The sequence below is a fragment of the Narcine bancroftii genome, chromosome 4 (assembly GCF_036971445.1).
Source record: "Narcine bancroftii isolate sNarBan1 chromosome 4, sNarBan1.hap1, whole genome shotgun sequence".
NCBI lineage: Eukaryota > Metazoa > Chordata > Chondrichthyes > Torpediniformes > Narcinidae > Narcine > Narcine bancroftii.
The window spans coordinates 309,039,091-309,053,752 of NC_091472.1; the positions used below are offsets into that span (position 1 = coordinate 309,039,091).

General features: G+C 36.1%; 1 protein-coding gene across 1 annotated transcript in view; it reads right to left on the reverse strand.

Annotated features, from left to right (window-relative positions):
• Positions 1-14,662, reverse strand: part of cerkl (CERK like autophagy regulator) — a 171,551-nt gene that overhangs the window by 121,768 nt on the left and 35,121 nt on the right. Inside the window, exon 3 of the mRNA XM_069936236.1 lies at positions 47-289. Coding sequence (XP_069792337.1) covers positions 47-289 — 243 coding nt within the window. The remainder of the gene's footprint in view (positions 1-46; positions 290-14,662) is intronic.

Below are 14,662 nucleotides of genomic sequence, written 5' to 3' on the forward strand. Positions count from 1 at the left end.
CACATAACTGCACTTTATTTATATTCACATCATTGATATCACTTACCATTCAGAAGATCTTTCAGATATTTAAACCAAATGTTGCAATGGTCTTCACTGAAGTTGCTTAGATGAATAACACGGTGTTTGAGTTTATTTTGTCCTTTGTTAACACACACAAAGATAGCAATTCCTAATAGAGTTCCTCCTTGATTCTGTTTCAACGATCGTCGTCGTTTCATCTTCACAGCAAAAACTTCTTTTAGTTCTACAAATTCTGCATCATGTTGGGAAATCAATACACCACCACCTGCATCCAAAACATATTGCCATTTACAGATCAGTTGGTCACCAATGCTATTATCTTATCACAGAAGGCTTTGGCCCAATGGTAACTGTTTTCCTGCAGATTTTCTATTTTCCTTTTCTTCTTAGTCTCTTATTCCTTGCAGTTTGATCTTTCATTGCTTCTCACAAGCTCACCTATTGTTATTAATAGGATTCTCTGCCTTTTGATTTTTTTTTTCTTTTGCTAAATTCTGCTCTTCTGTATTTGAGGTTCTGGAAACATCTCTCACAGGACGTTTTGTTCATTTATTCCCTTTATATATTTTTTAAATCTTTTTAATAAACTACAGCACAATGATTATCATGGGTGCTGTAGCACTCACAAGCTAAAACTGATCTGTGAAAAGAAGCAGAGTTCCAATTGGAATGGACTGAGGAAATGGAATCCAATGTTATGTGTTGCATAAAGATTTCGTATTCCATTGTTTTATACATTTTATGCAAAAATGTATTCCACATGGGTTACATAAATGTGAGATTGGTATTTGTGCATGGCTATAGTACTGCAAAATATTTCATAAGTATTTCAGCTAATGGCTGTTCATTCCACTGCTGTTCGTCGGTATTTGGTCACAAGTATGTAAAATGAGGAACACACGCAGGCCACCTGTCCTTTCGGGCCAGATCTAACATTCATCCTGATCTTTAACCTCCATTTTCTGACATTATTCTCATATTCCTGGATACCAATAATATCTGGATATCTCTCAATCTTCATTTTGAAAGAAGTCAATGACTGTGCCACAGATCTCTGGGATTAAAAAACAAAAATTCACCTTCATGGTTTTAAATGTCCTACCCCTTACCATAGAGGGTGACTGTGGCTCTAGTCTTCTCAGTCAGGGGAAAACTCCTCCCTATACCCACTCAGTTGAGCCTAGTAAAAATGTTGAAAGACTCACCGAGATCCCCTCTCATTCTTCTAAACATTAAGAATACAAGTTTATTGAGATGATGTGGGATTAGACTGATAATCCCTGCTCTCCTTGAAAAAGTGACAAGGTTAGAAAAGTTACAGAAAATATAAGAAAGATCTAAAGCAGGGGTGTCAAACTCAAATTCACGGAGGGCCAAAATTAAAAACTTGGACTAAGTCGAGGGCCGAACTAAACATTTATTGAAAATTTTCAACCACATCTGCATGTTTTCTCTTCTTTCAACATATGTAATGTTAAACTTTTTCTTATTAAAATAAATGTTTAATAATAGTTTTCCAGAAGCATTAACAAATGAGAAATAAAATATTCAATAAATAATATTTCTCTATAGAGGATTTGTCAAATGTTGCTAGTGTGCTGTCGAATAGTAAAATCTGAGGGCTATTGAGAATGTGGGAGAATAACATGATTCCTGAAACAATCAAATGGGTGACTGATTGTGGGCATGAACTCTAGCAGGGTTATTTGCCATGCCCTTTTTCCATTGGTACAGATATCCTTTGATTTACACACTTTTCAAGTTTTATGCCTAATGAGCTTGTATCCAGGTGCAGGACCATTTTTAACCAGGAATATATTTATCACTGTGACATGAAACTATTGGAAGATCGTTTTATCCTGAGATTAAAGTTGATAATACTTACTCAGGCCTGTGTGCGGGAGGGCGGGGTTTGCGGGCGATCGGGTTGGACAACGACAGTGGGGGGGGCATCGGCTCTCGCTGCAGGGCAGCATCTCGGCAGATCAGCGCCCCCGTCACCGTGAGTCGCGGACCGGCCTGCGGCAGGGAGGGGGAGTGGGCAACGGTCCTGGCGAGGTCAGGCCTGAGGCCTCCGGTTCCGGGCGCTGGGAAGCGGCCTTGGCTTCCCCTGACACCAGCCAGGCCCCAAAACCAGAGTCCACGGTGAGACCCTGCAACGTAAACAGAGGAGGTGGGGGCGATTAGCAGGCTGACGCCAATGCATTCTGGGATTTGTTGTATTACTGTGCATGCGCTATACTGGCGCGGCGGCCAGCGGGCCACCTCTAATACATTTTTGAAATGATCTTGCGGGCCAAATATAATTATATCGCGGGCCAAATTTGGCCCGCGGGCCAGAGTTTGACATGTGTGATCTAAAGATACAAAGAAGACATCAACAATGCCACCAAAAGATAAAGGCCTTACTACTGTACAAGAAACCGAGCAAGAAAAGGAACTAGAAAAGGCAGAGAGGACCATGGAGTTGTCCATCAAGTAGTATTCAAAGGAGACAGGCCAGAAGCCGAGGAGACTTTGAATACTGCTGCACAGGGGCTTCCCCCGGCAATGGTCACCGACATCGGGTGAAGAAGGGACTCTGCGCACACGTAAGGAGTCGCACGTGGGCAGAGCACAACAAGTGGAAATTTATAAAAATGATTCCAGACACTCACAGCACCAGTGATCAAGAAGAAGACCTGGAAGAGCAAAGAAAAACTCAAGAACAACCTACAATCAAGAAAAAGGCAGAAAAAGGTGCAGAAGCTTCTTTATCTTCTGGTGAATTAAAGCAAATATTAGATTTTTTTGATAATCTATGGAAGTATTAACTGATGAAGTCAGGAGGAATGGGGACAAGAGGGAAAGATTAATGCAAAAAGTCGACACGAGATTGAAATAGTGGATGGAAAAATTAAAGGGAATGAGTTTGAGATTCAAAGTATTAAAGACCAAATGAAGAAAGTACAAGCAGAGGCAGCTGCGAAACATGAACAGTTAATGCAAAAAAAGACGTTTTGGAAAATTTCAGTAGACGGAATAACATCAAGAAAGGGGATGAGATAAAAGGCGAAAGATTTATACGATCTGAAGAAAAACCAGAGTGAAATGTTTGTGTGTATTTTGGTCAGTATGGTTCATAGTGTGAAAAATAAATAAAAAAATTTAAAAAATAAAGGGGATGAGGGTCAACATTTGAAAAAATTTCTGCAATGATGGATACCGGAATTTTTGGGTCAGGTTGCATTTCAAGGTGACTTGAGAGATAGAATGAGCCCATAGGGCATTGAGATCTAAACCTCAGCCTGACCAAAGGTCCCATCCAATACTTGTCAGATTACTTCAATACGAACTGAGAGAAGATATTGGAGCAGGCAGCAAAACAAGGTAAAGAAAGACAATCACCTTTGATTTATAATGAAAATAAAATTTTCTTTTATCCAGATATGAGTTTTGATTTGTTGAAAAAGAGAAAAGAGTTTAATCGGGTTAAAGATGTATTGTGGAAGAAAGGCTATGCCTTTGTTTTGAGATCTCCAGTTGTTTTGAAAGTATTCGTCCCGGGAGAGAGGAATAGAATTTTTACTGACGCTAATGAAGCAAAGGTATATGCCGATTCATTGCCTGTTAAAGATCAGCAGATGGTTGAGGATACATGAATGCATTATACAACTGAGAGGTTTTTCTGTAACTGAAAATACATAAGAGTTTCAAGAGAGTTTAAGCAAGATGAAGGTTTAACCTATATCGTGTGATCTGATATACTGAATAAGATTAACAGATTAAAAAGACTATTGATAAGTTTATAGTAAGGGATGGTATGATGTTTTGAGTGAGTGAGTGGGGAATGTGATGCTGACCACTACGCTATCATGGGCAGTAATGCGACCAGTTTTGCATCCTGTACAGATCAGGGTAATAGAGATACCTTGACATCACACGCCTCTGATGTTTTTCCTTTCTTTTCTTTTGGTTCTTACCTGGACTGTTTATAGATGTAAGATATTATATAGGGAGGGTTGAGTTGGATGGGGAGATGGATGGGGACACTGGATGGATATAGGTTTAAATTTTGATGTATAATGGCAGGGAAAATGGCATTTATTAGTATTACTATTAATGGAATTCTGAATCTGATAAAGAGAAAAAGGTTACTGAATTATATGAAAAAAATTAAAGTAGATGTGGCTTTTATAAAATAAACTTATTTAATAGAAATAGAACACATGAAATTAGAGGGATTGGGTAGGAGTATTCTCTTCATCTAATTCTAAAGCTAGAGGACTAGTGATATTAATAAATAAGTTTACCAACTGAAATAATGGATGATAAAGTGGGGGGGGGGGGGAGTATGTGATGATAAATTGCAAAATTTATTCTGAATATTGGACCTTGATGAATATATATATATGCACCAAATATTTATGATGGAAAATTTATACAAGATATTTTATGCAGGTAGCTAATACCAAAGGGAAAATAATTATGGGAGATGACTTTAATTTTTCCCTTTGATCCTAAGTTGGATAGATCAGGAGGAATCATGGTTAAAAATAAAGTAACAAAAGATATGAAAAAAAGTATGAATGAAATGAAACTTGTTGATAGTTGGAGGAAGATGCATCCTGATTAGAGATTCTTTTTATTCTTATAGGCATAAGACATATTCCCATACAGATATGTTTTAATCACCGCTCAACTCCAAACAAGAGTTCATAGTATTGAATATCAAGCGAGGATATTGTCTGACCATTCACCTTTAGTTATATCAGTTTTAATGGAAGAAGAGCAAAATATAGGTTAGAGATGGAGGTTTAATGCACCATTGCTGAAAAGATTTTTGTGACTTTATAAGGCAACAGATACATTTTTTTATGGACCTGAATGAACATTCTGTAACTAATAAGTTTGTGGTATGGGATTCTTTGAAAGCTTATTTAAGAGGACAAATAAGAAGTTATACGGTTAAGGTTAAAAAAGAACACATGTCTGAAGTTAATTCTTTGGAAAAGGAAATAATAAAGATGAAAAAAGAATTACAAAATCGAGGGAATGATGAACAAAGGAAAATGTTGGATTCAAAGTTGAAGCTTAATACAATACAAACACATAGAGAGAGAGGGATACAAGACAAACCCGACAAAAATATTATGAATTTGGAGATACAGCACAAAGTTTTAGCATGGAAATTGAAGACTGAACAAGTATAGAGAACAATAGTAGCTGGAAAAAGAAGATTTGTGCCATCATATTTTATAAAACACAAGGTATTAATGATGTGTTTATGAAATTTTATAAATTATGCAAATCGGAATCTTTGAAAGGTGGGGATAAAATAGACAAAGATTTGTCCAAAATTACTTTACCATGGTTAAACAAAGAATACAGAATTAACAAATCCATTTACAGTTACAGAATTATATGATATATTGATGTCTTTACCAAACAATAAAGCTCCAGGGGAGGATGGTTTCTCTCCTGAGTTTTATAAAGAATTTAAAGAGATATTAATTCTGATATTTATGCAGTTGCTAGATCAAATGGAAGATCTTTTGGACTTACCAGAGTCATTTAAAATTGTGTTAATTACCATTATTCCAAAAAAAAGGGAAGGACCATCTTCAATTAGGCCAATTTTTCTGTTGAATACTGATTATAAAATTTTGTCCAAACTAATAGCTAATAGATTAGCTGATTGTTTACCTAAGTTGATTAATATTGTCCAAACAGTTTTTATTAATAATAGAAGATCAGATCAATGGATAATAGTTAGATTTTTAAGTTTAATAGATATGGCTCAGAAAAGAAAAATACCCTCAGTGGCTTTATCTTTAGATGCAGAGAAGACGTTTGATAGATTAGAATGGCATTATTTATTTAAAGTACTGAAGGTTTTTTTAGGAATTCTGACAAATTTTAATCGTCCAAAGGCTAAAGAGATTACAAATAGACAAATATCTAAATATTTTTTGTTGGAAAAATCATTTAGAGAAGGTTGTCCATATCTCCCTTTTTATTTGCATTAGCTATAGAACCTTGAGCTGAGGTGATTAGAAGTGACAATGGGATTAAGGGCTTTAAGATAAATAATAAAGAACATTTTTGCTGATGACCTTACAAACCCTGAAAGCTCATTAAAAAAGTAAATGATCAATTGGCGGAGTATGGGTTAATATCAGGTTACAAAGCAAATATTGAAAAAAGTGAAATGATGCCAATGACTGAGACAGACTATATTCAAGTCAAAATTAAGGACAACATTTAAATGGCAGAATGGCACAATTAAATATTTTGAAATTAATGTTGATAAGAATTTAAATAATTTATTTAAATTAAACTACATACCTTTATTGAGGAAAATTAAAGAAGATTTAATAAGATGGAAAGATTTACCAATTTCTTTATTGGAAGGATTCATTGTGTGAAGATGAATACAATACCTTTTTCAATCTTTACCAATTTTTGTATCAATAACGTTTTTTCAGGATTTAAATAAAAGTGTAAGAAGATTTATTTGGAGGGATAAAATGCCTCGGATGGCATTGTAAAAAATTAACAAGGAAATTTGATCAAGGGGGAGTTTGGTTGCCTAATTTTAAAAATTATTATAAAGCAGGCTCAACTTAGATTTTTGTCTTCTTGTCATCAGACCAATGAAAAGATTGATTGGGTGCAAATTGAAATAAATAAAATAGGGGAAAGTAATTCTGAACATATTTTATATAAATAGCATGAGGAATTATTAAAAGGAAATTAGATCCACCAATTCAGTATGGAATGGAGTTCATGTAGAAAGAGGAGTGAAGAATTATCAGTTGGCTAAAATTATATTAAATCAAAATCCTTTCATTCCTTTCACAGTTATTTCGATGTTTGGTATAATTGTGGAATTAAAAGAGATTGTTTTTTGGGATCTGTTGTTTTTGGCTTCTGATCAACTGAAAGAAGTATAATATACCACATAACACTATTTTTTCTTATTATCAACTTAAATCACATTTAAAAAGAAAGTTAGGGAGGAATTTTAAATTACCAGAACAAAGTCCATTTGAATATCTAATAATGTATACATTTATTGAAAGATTTATTACTAATATGTATATAAAATATTTTTTCAAGAATTAAATATATATGTAAGAAAGTTTCTTTGGAAGGGTAAGATAGAGGGTTTCTTTAGATAAATTAATATGGAAATTTCAGTTAGGAGGTCTACAGCTTCCAAATTTTTAAAAAAATTATTACAAGGCAGCTCAAATGAGGTTTCTTGCTTCATTTTATGAAGAGGGAGAGAAGTCATCATGGATTAAGACAGAAATTGATAAAATAGGAGAGAGAATACCAAAATACTTTCTGCATAAATGGGAAACAAAATTAATATCTGGTGAGAGGGAAACTCCTTTGTTGAAAGATGTGATTAATACCTGGAAGAAAATAAACAATGAAATTGGATCGGGGGGGTGGGGGGGGGGGGGGGGGATGGTGTTATCTAAAATACCTCTGAATCAAAATAGACTTATTCCATTTACAATGGATATTCAATTTTAAATATTTGGTCTCAAAGTAATTAGATATATAGAAGATTGCTATGAAGAAGGGAATTTAATGTCAGTCGAGCAAATTGAAAAATAAGTAAAGGAATCAAAATAATACTTTTCTGTTATTATCAACTAAGAGCACATTTAAAGAGATAAATTTGGTCCAATAATGTTATTACCAAGATGTTGATTTATAATAGACACAAAGAAATTTACTTCAGTCATGTACACTTTATTGCAAAAGGAACTCCAAGCAGGGGATCTGTAGGTCCAGACAGAGATGAGAGGCAGTTTTAAATATTAATGTTGATGAACAAAACTGATCGGAGCTACATCACAAATACAATAAATGTTAGGAATAGATTAGTTCAATATAATTTTGTACATCAATTACATCTTACGCTGCAGAAATTAAATAGATCGAAGTCACATTTATCAGATCAATATTTTTAGATGTGGCCAGAAGATAGGTAATTTTTTTTTTACATGTTACTTGGCCTTGTCCTAAAGTGAGAACTTTTTGGATAAATTTTGGAATTTTTTTTCAGAACAGGTTCTAGAATTAAATATCCACAAAATCCAATGTTATTTTTACTCAGTAATATTGTAGGGATAAGACCTAAAATGAAATTAACTATACATCAAAAATAATTTGTAAAGATTGTGTTAGCAGTAGCAAGAAAATGAATGGCAGTAACTTGGAAATCTGACTCTCATCTACGAATAGTAATGGAACCCAAAAATACATAGTTGCGTTCCACTTGAGAAGATTACTTATAATTTAAGAACTATTATGTATTTTTGAAAATTTGGCACCTGTATTTACAAATTGTGAGTATAAATTTATAGATTTTTCCCTCAACTTCGAGAACCTCGTTAATTTCCTTGGAAGAATTAAAAATGTAAATGGTTAGAGCCGTGTGGTAGGCGGCATCTTCTTGGCAATCAGGTCAGAATTCTTCCTTTTTTTCTTTATTTCCTTTCTTGCTTCTTTTCACCTATTCCTTTCTTTTCGTTCACTTGGGGATTTGTTGTTGGGGGAAGGGTTAGAGGTTTATACCATCACGTATAAGGGATTTGATGTTAATATTTGATTATGGTGGCCTGCGCGCAGAGACCATCGTCGCAGAGACCATCGTCCCAAGTGTCCTCTGCACTGTGGGAAGATGGAGAACTCTGGCAGGAATGCTGGCCAATTGTAGCTTGGCACTCCAATAATGCAGGGTCCTGACATCAGAACCTGGGGCCCATATAAGCAAGACGGCCAGAACAATAAATCGGTCTCTTTTTCCAAGGCTTTGGTGTGCATGTTGTTCTTCTCCACGCTTGCATAGCACGAATGCTACAATTATTATCATAATGTTATAATTACAGGTATGGATAAAACTTTATAATATTCAAAAATTGTTTCTAATCACTAAATTACAATTATATTTTCATACTATGACACAAAAGTCATGTCATAGTATGAAAATATACATTAAAGTACATAATTTACTTTACATTAAAGTACATAATTTACTTTACATTAAAGTACATAATTTACTTTACATTAAAGTACATAATTTGGAGACAGTAAAGATCATTACATAAATAAAAACCAAACAATAAATAAATTAATACAAAATTATTAAATTAAACAAGAATGCAAGATTTTAGAAAAATCAGTTAATCAAATGCTGGCTGGTTAAATTTAAGGACAGCAAATATGACAATTACTTGTGTTATTCACACATTGAAAGGTTGGCAGATTAGGTTTCAGGTTCAGGAAACTATCAACATGAAAAATAATCGCCATGATTTCAGTGAAAAATCTGGAAGCATAAAAGAAAAGCCAACAATAATTTAAATTGATCTTCAACATTTTGAGGCAGTGTAAGACATCAACAAGAACGATCACAAATTTAAACAAAGTATTTAGCCCTGTGAAATTGACTAAAAGTGATCAAAAGGAAAGCAGAGTGGAGAAGGAAATCCAGCACCTCGAGCCTTAGCTGATTAAGAAAATCCTGCCAATAATGGTCCTGATGAGAATCAGGATCATGTTAAAAGGATTGCAGGGTTTGAGATCTGCGATGGGGAGGTGGGGTGGGGTGGGGTGGGGTGGGGGGGGAGGAGGGAACTGCCAACAGAAGCAAAAATTTCACATTTGAAGCAGACTTCAATTTACGGAGAGCTTCAGTTTTGTAGTGCATGAGGTCAAGGATTGACGTGTCTATGTTTTTTTTAAATATAAAAGTAATACACCCTTAACCATGGAAGTCTGTGCCCAAGACGGCAGCCCCTGTGCTGGGCAGGGGAACGGAAGGGGTTGCAGGCTCCAGGGGAGCAACAGACTGGCACAAGACACCAGAAATGGGGGAAACCAAGGAGGAGAAGCCTGGGAGATAACCGGCAGCAGCGGACCAGAAAGGGGCTCAGCGACTGAAGGACTCACTGGCTGCAGGCTGATGGAGACTGGCTCACAGGGACCAAATATTGGAACCAGAATTCGAGAGGGTGCTGAGGGCAAGGATTCCCAGGGTGCTGAGTTTGCTGAAAGTTTTCTGATTATATTGGAGGATTAGATACGCAGTTCAGGTTGCCAAAGGATGGAATAGGAATCTGTGAGGCTACGGGAGTACTGGAGATGAATCCAGAGACACCCAGCGCCTCTTTTTGTGCTCTTATTATTGGAGGTGTCAAGCAATGCCTAATGACAACTCCTGATTGTATTTATAGCAAACATTGACATATGGGCAGGTATATTACATTTTTCATATTATGACAATAAAGGAACCTCAAACTGCATCATATTCCATCTAGAAGAGATCAATTAAAATTAAAAACTGCTTTAATTCTCTCAATCTCACTTTTCCATCACCAATTGCTCTATTGAATCTCATTCCCATCTCAAAACTACACTCATCTCAAACATTTCCACATACATGGTCAACAAATAATGTTACTTTTCAATTCAAAAGACTTGTCCAAGTTTTAACGTCGTCATCCCTGGTTCAGGCTTTTCACATCTTCCTTATGTGCTTTCCTATCAATCACAGTCTGACATGTACAATGCTGACAACTTCAGAATGGCAATTAGAAGGATATTAGGTTGCTTATAAAGTCAAATTAACAGCCATACTCAATGATTTCATGAACCTTGGATCCAAGGCTCCCAAGCAGCATTCCAGATTTTACTAGTATAGGCTGGATCAGCTCCCTGTCACACAATAGCACGTGACTGACTCACATGCAGCTCCTTTTATTTTATTAAGAAAGGCCGAGAACTCTTTAAGAGTTCCTCAGCTAAGAGCTCTGCAGCAGATCGGATACTCGCAGACCATCTAAAACTGTCTCCTGGTCACCTAGCTTAGAATAGTCTAGGAAGCAATGGTATCTCTCCAAAAAAGGCATATAGTTTATTCAACCTAGTTTAAAATTGTTCTGGAGAAACAAACAAAAATGGCTGAGTAATGGTTCCACACATCGTTATCATCCGGTGTTTGCGAGTGAATCTCTAGAAAAATGTTATACTCTGAAATACATTGTTTAAAGGGTAATGGAAGCAGTTGATCAACAACTTTCAAAGGTGGGGGGGGTGGGGGGGGGGGCTGGAAAATGCTTGAAAAAGAGATACAAGTTAAATATCAGAGAAAAAGCATTGATTGGTCAGCTTCTCAAGACACGACTTCCCATCCTGGTCAAGTCAGAAACAGTCAGAATTACAGTGCAGCACAGCACAGAAATAGGCCCTTCATCTGAAAATGATGACCATTTTTCCCCACCTACACTATCCATTTATTGTATTATATACCACCTATAAATTTTGTATCTCTATCACATCACTTTGCTCCAGGAGAAACAAACCCAGCGTATCGAATCTCTCACCATAACTAAAGACCTCCAATACAGAAACCATCCTAGCAAATCTTCTCTGCATTCTCCCTGGCGCAACTCCAACCTTCCTACAGTGTGGTGATCAGAACTGCACACAATACTCCAATTTCAGCCCAAATTGTGTTTTGTACAGTTGCAACACAACATCCCAAGTTTTATATTCTATGCCACAACTTCTGAAGACACGCAGGCTAGATGCAGATTTTACCACTTCATCTACCCACATTGCCATTTGCACTTGAACCCCAAGGTCCCTCTGTGTTCATCAACATTCCTTGTGCCCTACCTTTTATGGTCGATGACCTACTTCGAATTGACTCTCCGAAATGCATCACCTCACATTTTCCATCTGCTATCAATCCACCCATTTCTGCGGAATATGCAGAAACAATTTCTTACAATCAGATCACTACTTCCTGAGGGGCTCTGATGAATTCCCCCAAGAGTAACAATAGAAGATCAGCATAATCCTCAATAGATTAATTATTTATTGTGACCAATAACAAAATATGAGATCGCCAAATTTCCTTCAGGACGCATCCCGATCTGTGCCATATGCCTCATTTCATGTCTTCCTTCTGCCAACTATCTCCATGGTGGCCTCCTCCATTGCTTTGCAGAACTGGTGGCCCTCCTGCAGTTTTTGACATATCCCTTCTGCTGCTGCCAGCAAGAAAAGTCAGATTGTGTTAGTGTATGGTTATTGACACGTTGCAAAGATTCTGCGGCTGCTTAATATAGGGTGCTTACCAAGAGAAGGCAACAGCCTACATAAGAGTAATTACAAGGGAAACAATGAGAAAGTTAAAGCCCCTGCTGTCCATGAAGAGATAGTGTGAGAGATAAGGGTTCTGTTGGAAGGCAAGCAGATTTGCTGTTTAATTGTAAGTGAGTCCTTACCGGCTGCACAAATGGAAAATTATTTGTCAACATCTCTGATGAAATAGCTGAATTTATTCTTACATTGTTCTACTGGCAGAACTTGCCAACTTAAATTATTGTCATACACTGCAATCCCTGGCATTCTCCAGTAGGATCTAAAGAAACAAATTCAAAGGACAAAGAAAGAGCAAAGAGGATTACTAACAAAAGTTATTTTCTAGAAATCAACCAATCCAAAAGGTTGCGTCAATGAAAGGCATTCCCATTTAAGAGGAATACGTTACTACTTTACATTGTGGAAGCGTGACTATTTCCTGTAGTCAAACTGCAAATCAAATGAAGGTAGAACTGGTGGATGAAGCAGTCACATAATCAGTTTTCTACAGGTAAAGTAACATCTTCTAACTGATTTTATATTTGTACAACATTAATGGTCATCTAAGATGTAGAACCAAAACTATGATCCAAGCCTACAATGCCCCGAGATTTTACAGGCATTGGAACGCTACTGTCATATTATATAATTTAAAGGAAAAATAATTAAAATGTGAAAGGATTAAATATTCAAGTATTTTCCTTACAAGTATATAAACACAAGATTTGTGTTATTCAGACCTTGAATGCAAAATGAAAAAACTTTTGGGAGAGAACTAAATAAATACTGAAAGGCTATGAAGAGTGGGGAAGTGCATCCAATTGGTTAACTATCTTTAAACAAAACACAAACAAAAACAAGTGGGCTCTATTCTATAACTGCAAGGTATACAGATTGGATTAAGTTACTCTGTCCTTCCACTTTCAATGCAAGGAGTTGATCTGCACATCTGGAGGGTGGCCCCACTTTTCTCACTGTTTCTGGAAAACATAGATGGAAATGCAAGTGTAAATTGTACATGTATTTCAGAACATGTGGCAGTTGGGTGAGGTCACTGCATGCTGTTTAGTATTATCATGTCCTTAAAAATTGTTGTTGGTTATTTACAAAATCTGTAAATGAAAAGATATCTAAAGAAAGATACATTTTAAAAATTGAATAGATTCTGTCATTATGGTTTAAAATTGTCTGTGCAATCAGAACTGATCAGAAGAGAGTCCAGAGAATGCAATTATAACATAACATAACAATTACAGCACGGAAACAGGCCATTAGGCCCTTCTAGTCCGCACCGAACCAAACACCCCTTTCTAGTCCCACCTCCCTGCACAATGCCCATAACCCTCCATCTTCTTCTCATCCATATACCTGTCCAACCTTTTCTTAAATAATACAATTGACTCCGCCGCCACTATTTCTCCCGGAAGATCATTCCACACGGCTACCACTCTCTGAGTAAAGAAGTTCCCCCTCATGTTACCTCTAAACCTCTGCCCCTTAATTCTTAACTCATGTCCTCTTATTTTAATCTTTCCTCCTCTTAACGGAAATAGTCTATCCACATCCATTCTGTCTATCCCTTTCATAATCTTAAATACTTCTATCAAATCCCCTCTCAACCTTCTACGCTCCAAAGAATAAAGACCTAATCTGTCCAATCTCTCCCTATACTCTAGATGCTTAAACCCAGGTAACATTCTGGTAAACCTTCTCTGCACTCTCTCCACTCTGTTTATATCCTTCCTATAATTAGGCGACCAGAACTGCACACAGAACTCCAAATTCATTCCAAATGGAGAAATGCTCAACTATAATCAGGAAAGATCAGAATGGCAACCTCCTTGGTCTATAATAATTAAAGTGCAAAAGATAAAACCATGCAAGAGAAATCCGGAAACTAAAATTAATCCAAGTAATGCAGGAAATGTGACAAAATTCTGACTTCTTTATTAACGTTAATGTAGAAATTACTCAGGATATTTTGGTGAGATATTTAATATTTGGCTGCAATATTTAGCTAAAATTAAGTAAGAGCACTTTACAGGTAATTCATTGCTATTATGAAGCCACGGTCAAGTTATCCTGATAAAGTTACGGTAAAGTTATCCTGATAAAGTTACGGTAAAGTTATCCTGATAAAGTTACGGTAAAGTTATCCTGATAACCTGTGGAGTCCTTAAAAAAAAGCTGATCATTCTTTGATTAGGGAAGAAATGAAATTAATATAAAATAAAGGAAAAGCATCAACTTTGTGCAAAAGACAATAAAAATCAGGAATAATCTGCAAAGAGGGTAACTGAAGCACTCAATTGTGCTACTCAAATTGCACCTTTCTTCTCTTATTTTGAGAGCTTTTGCAACCAACAGTTTTGCCCCCAACCCTACCCTCACCTTTTATTGGTAAAGATTTGGGTAGGATATATTCTTGAAAAGGATTTTGTACAACCCTAACTATTCATTATTTAAAATCCTTCAGCAAATATTT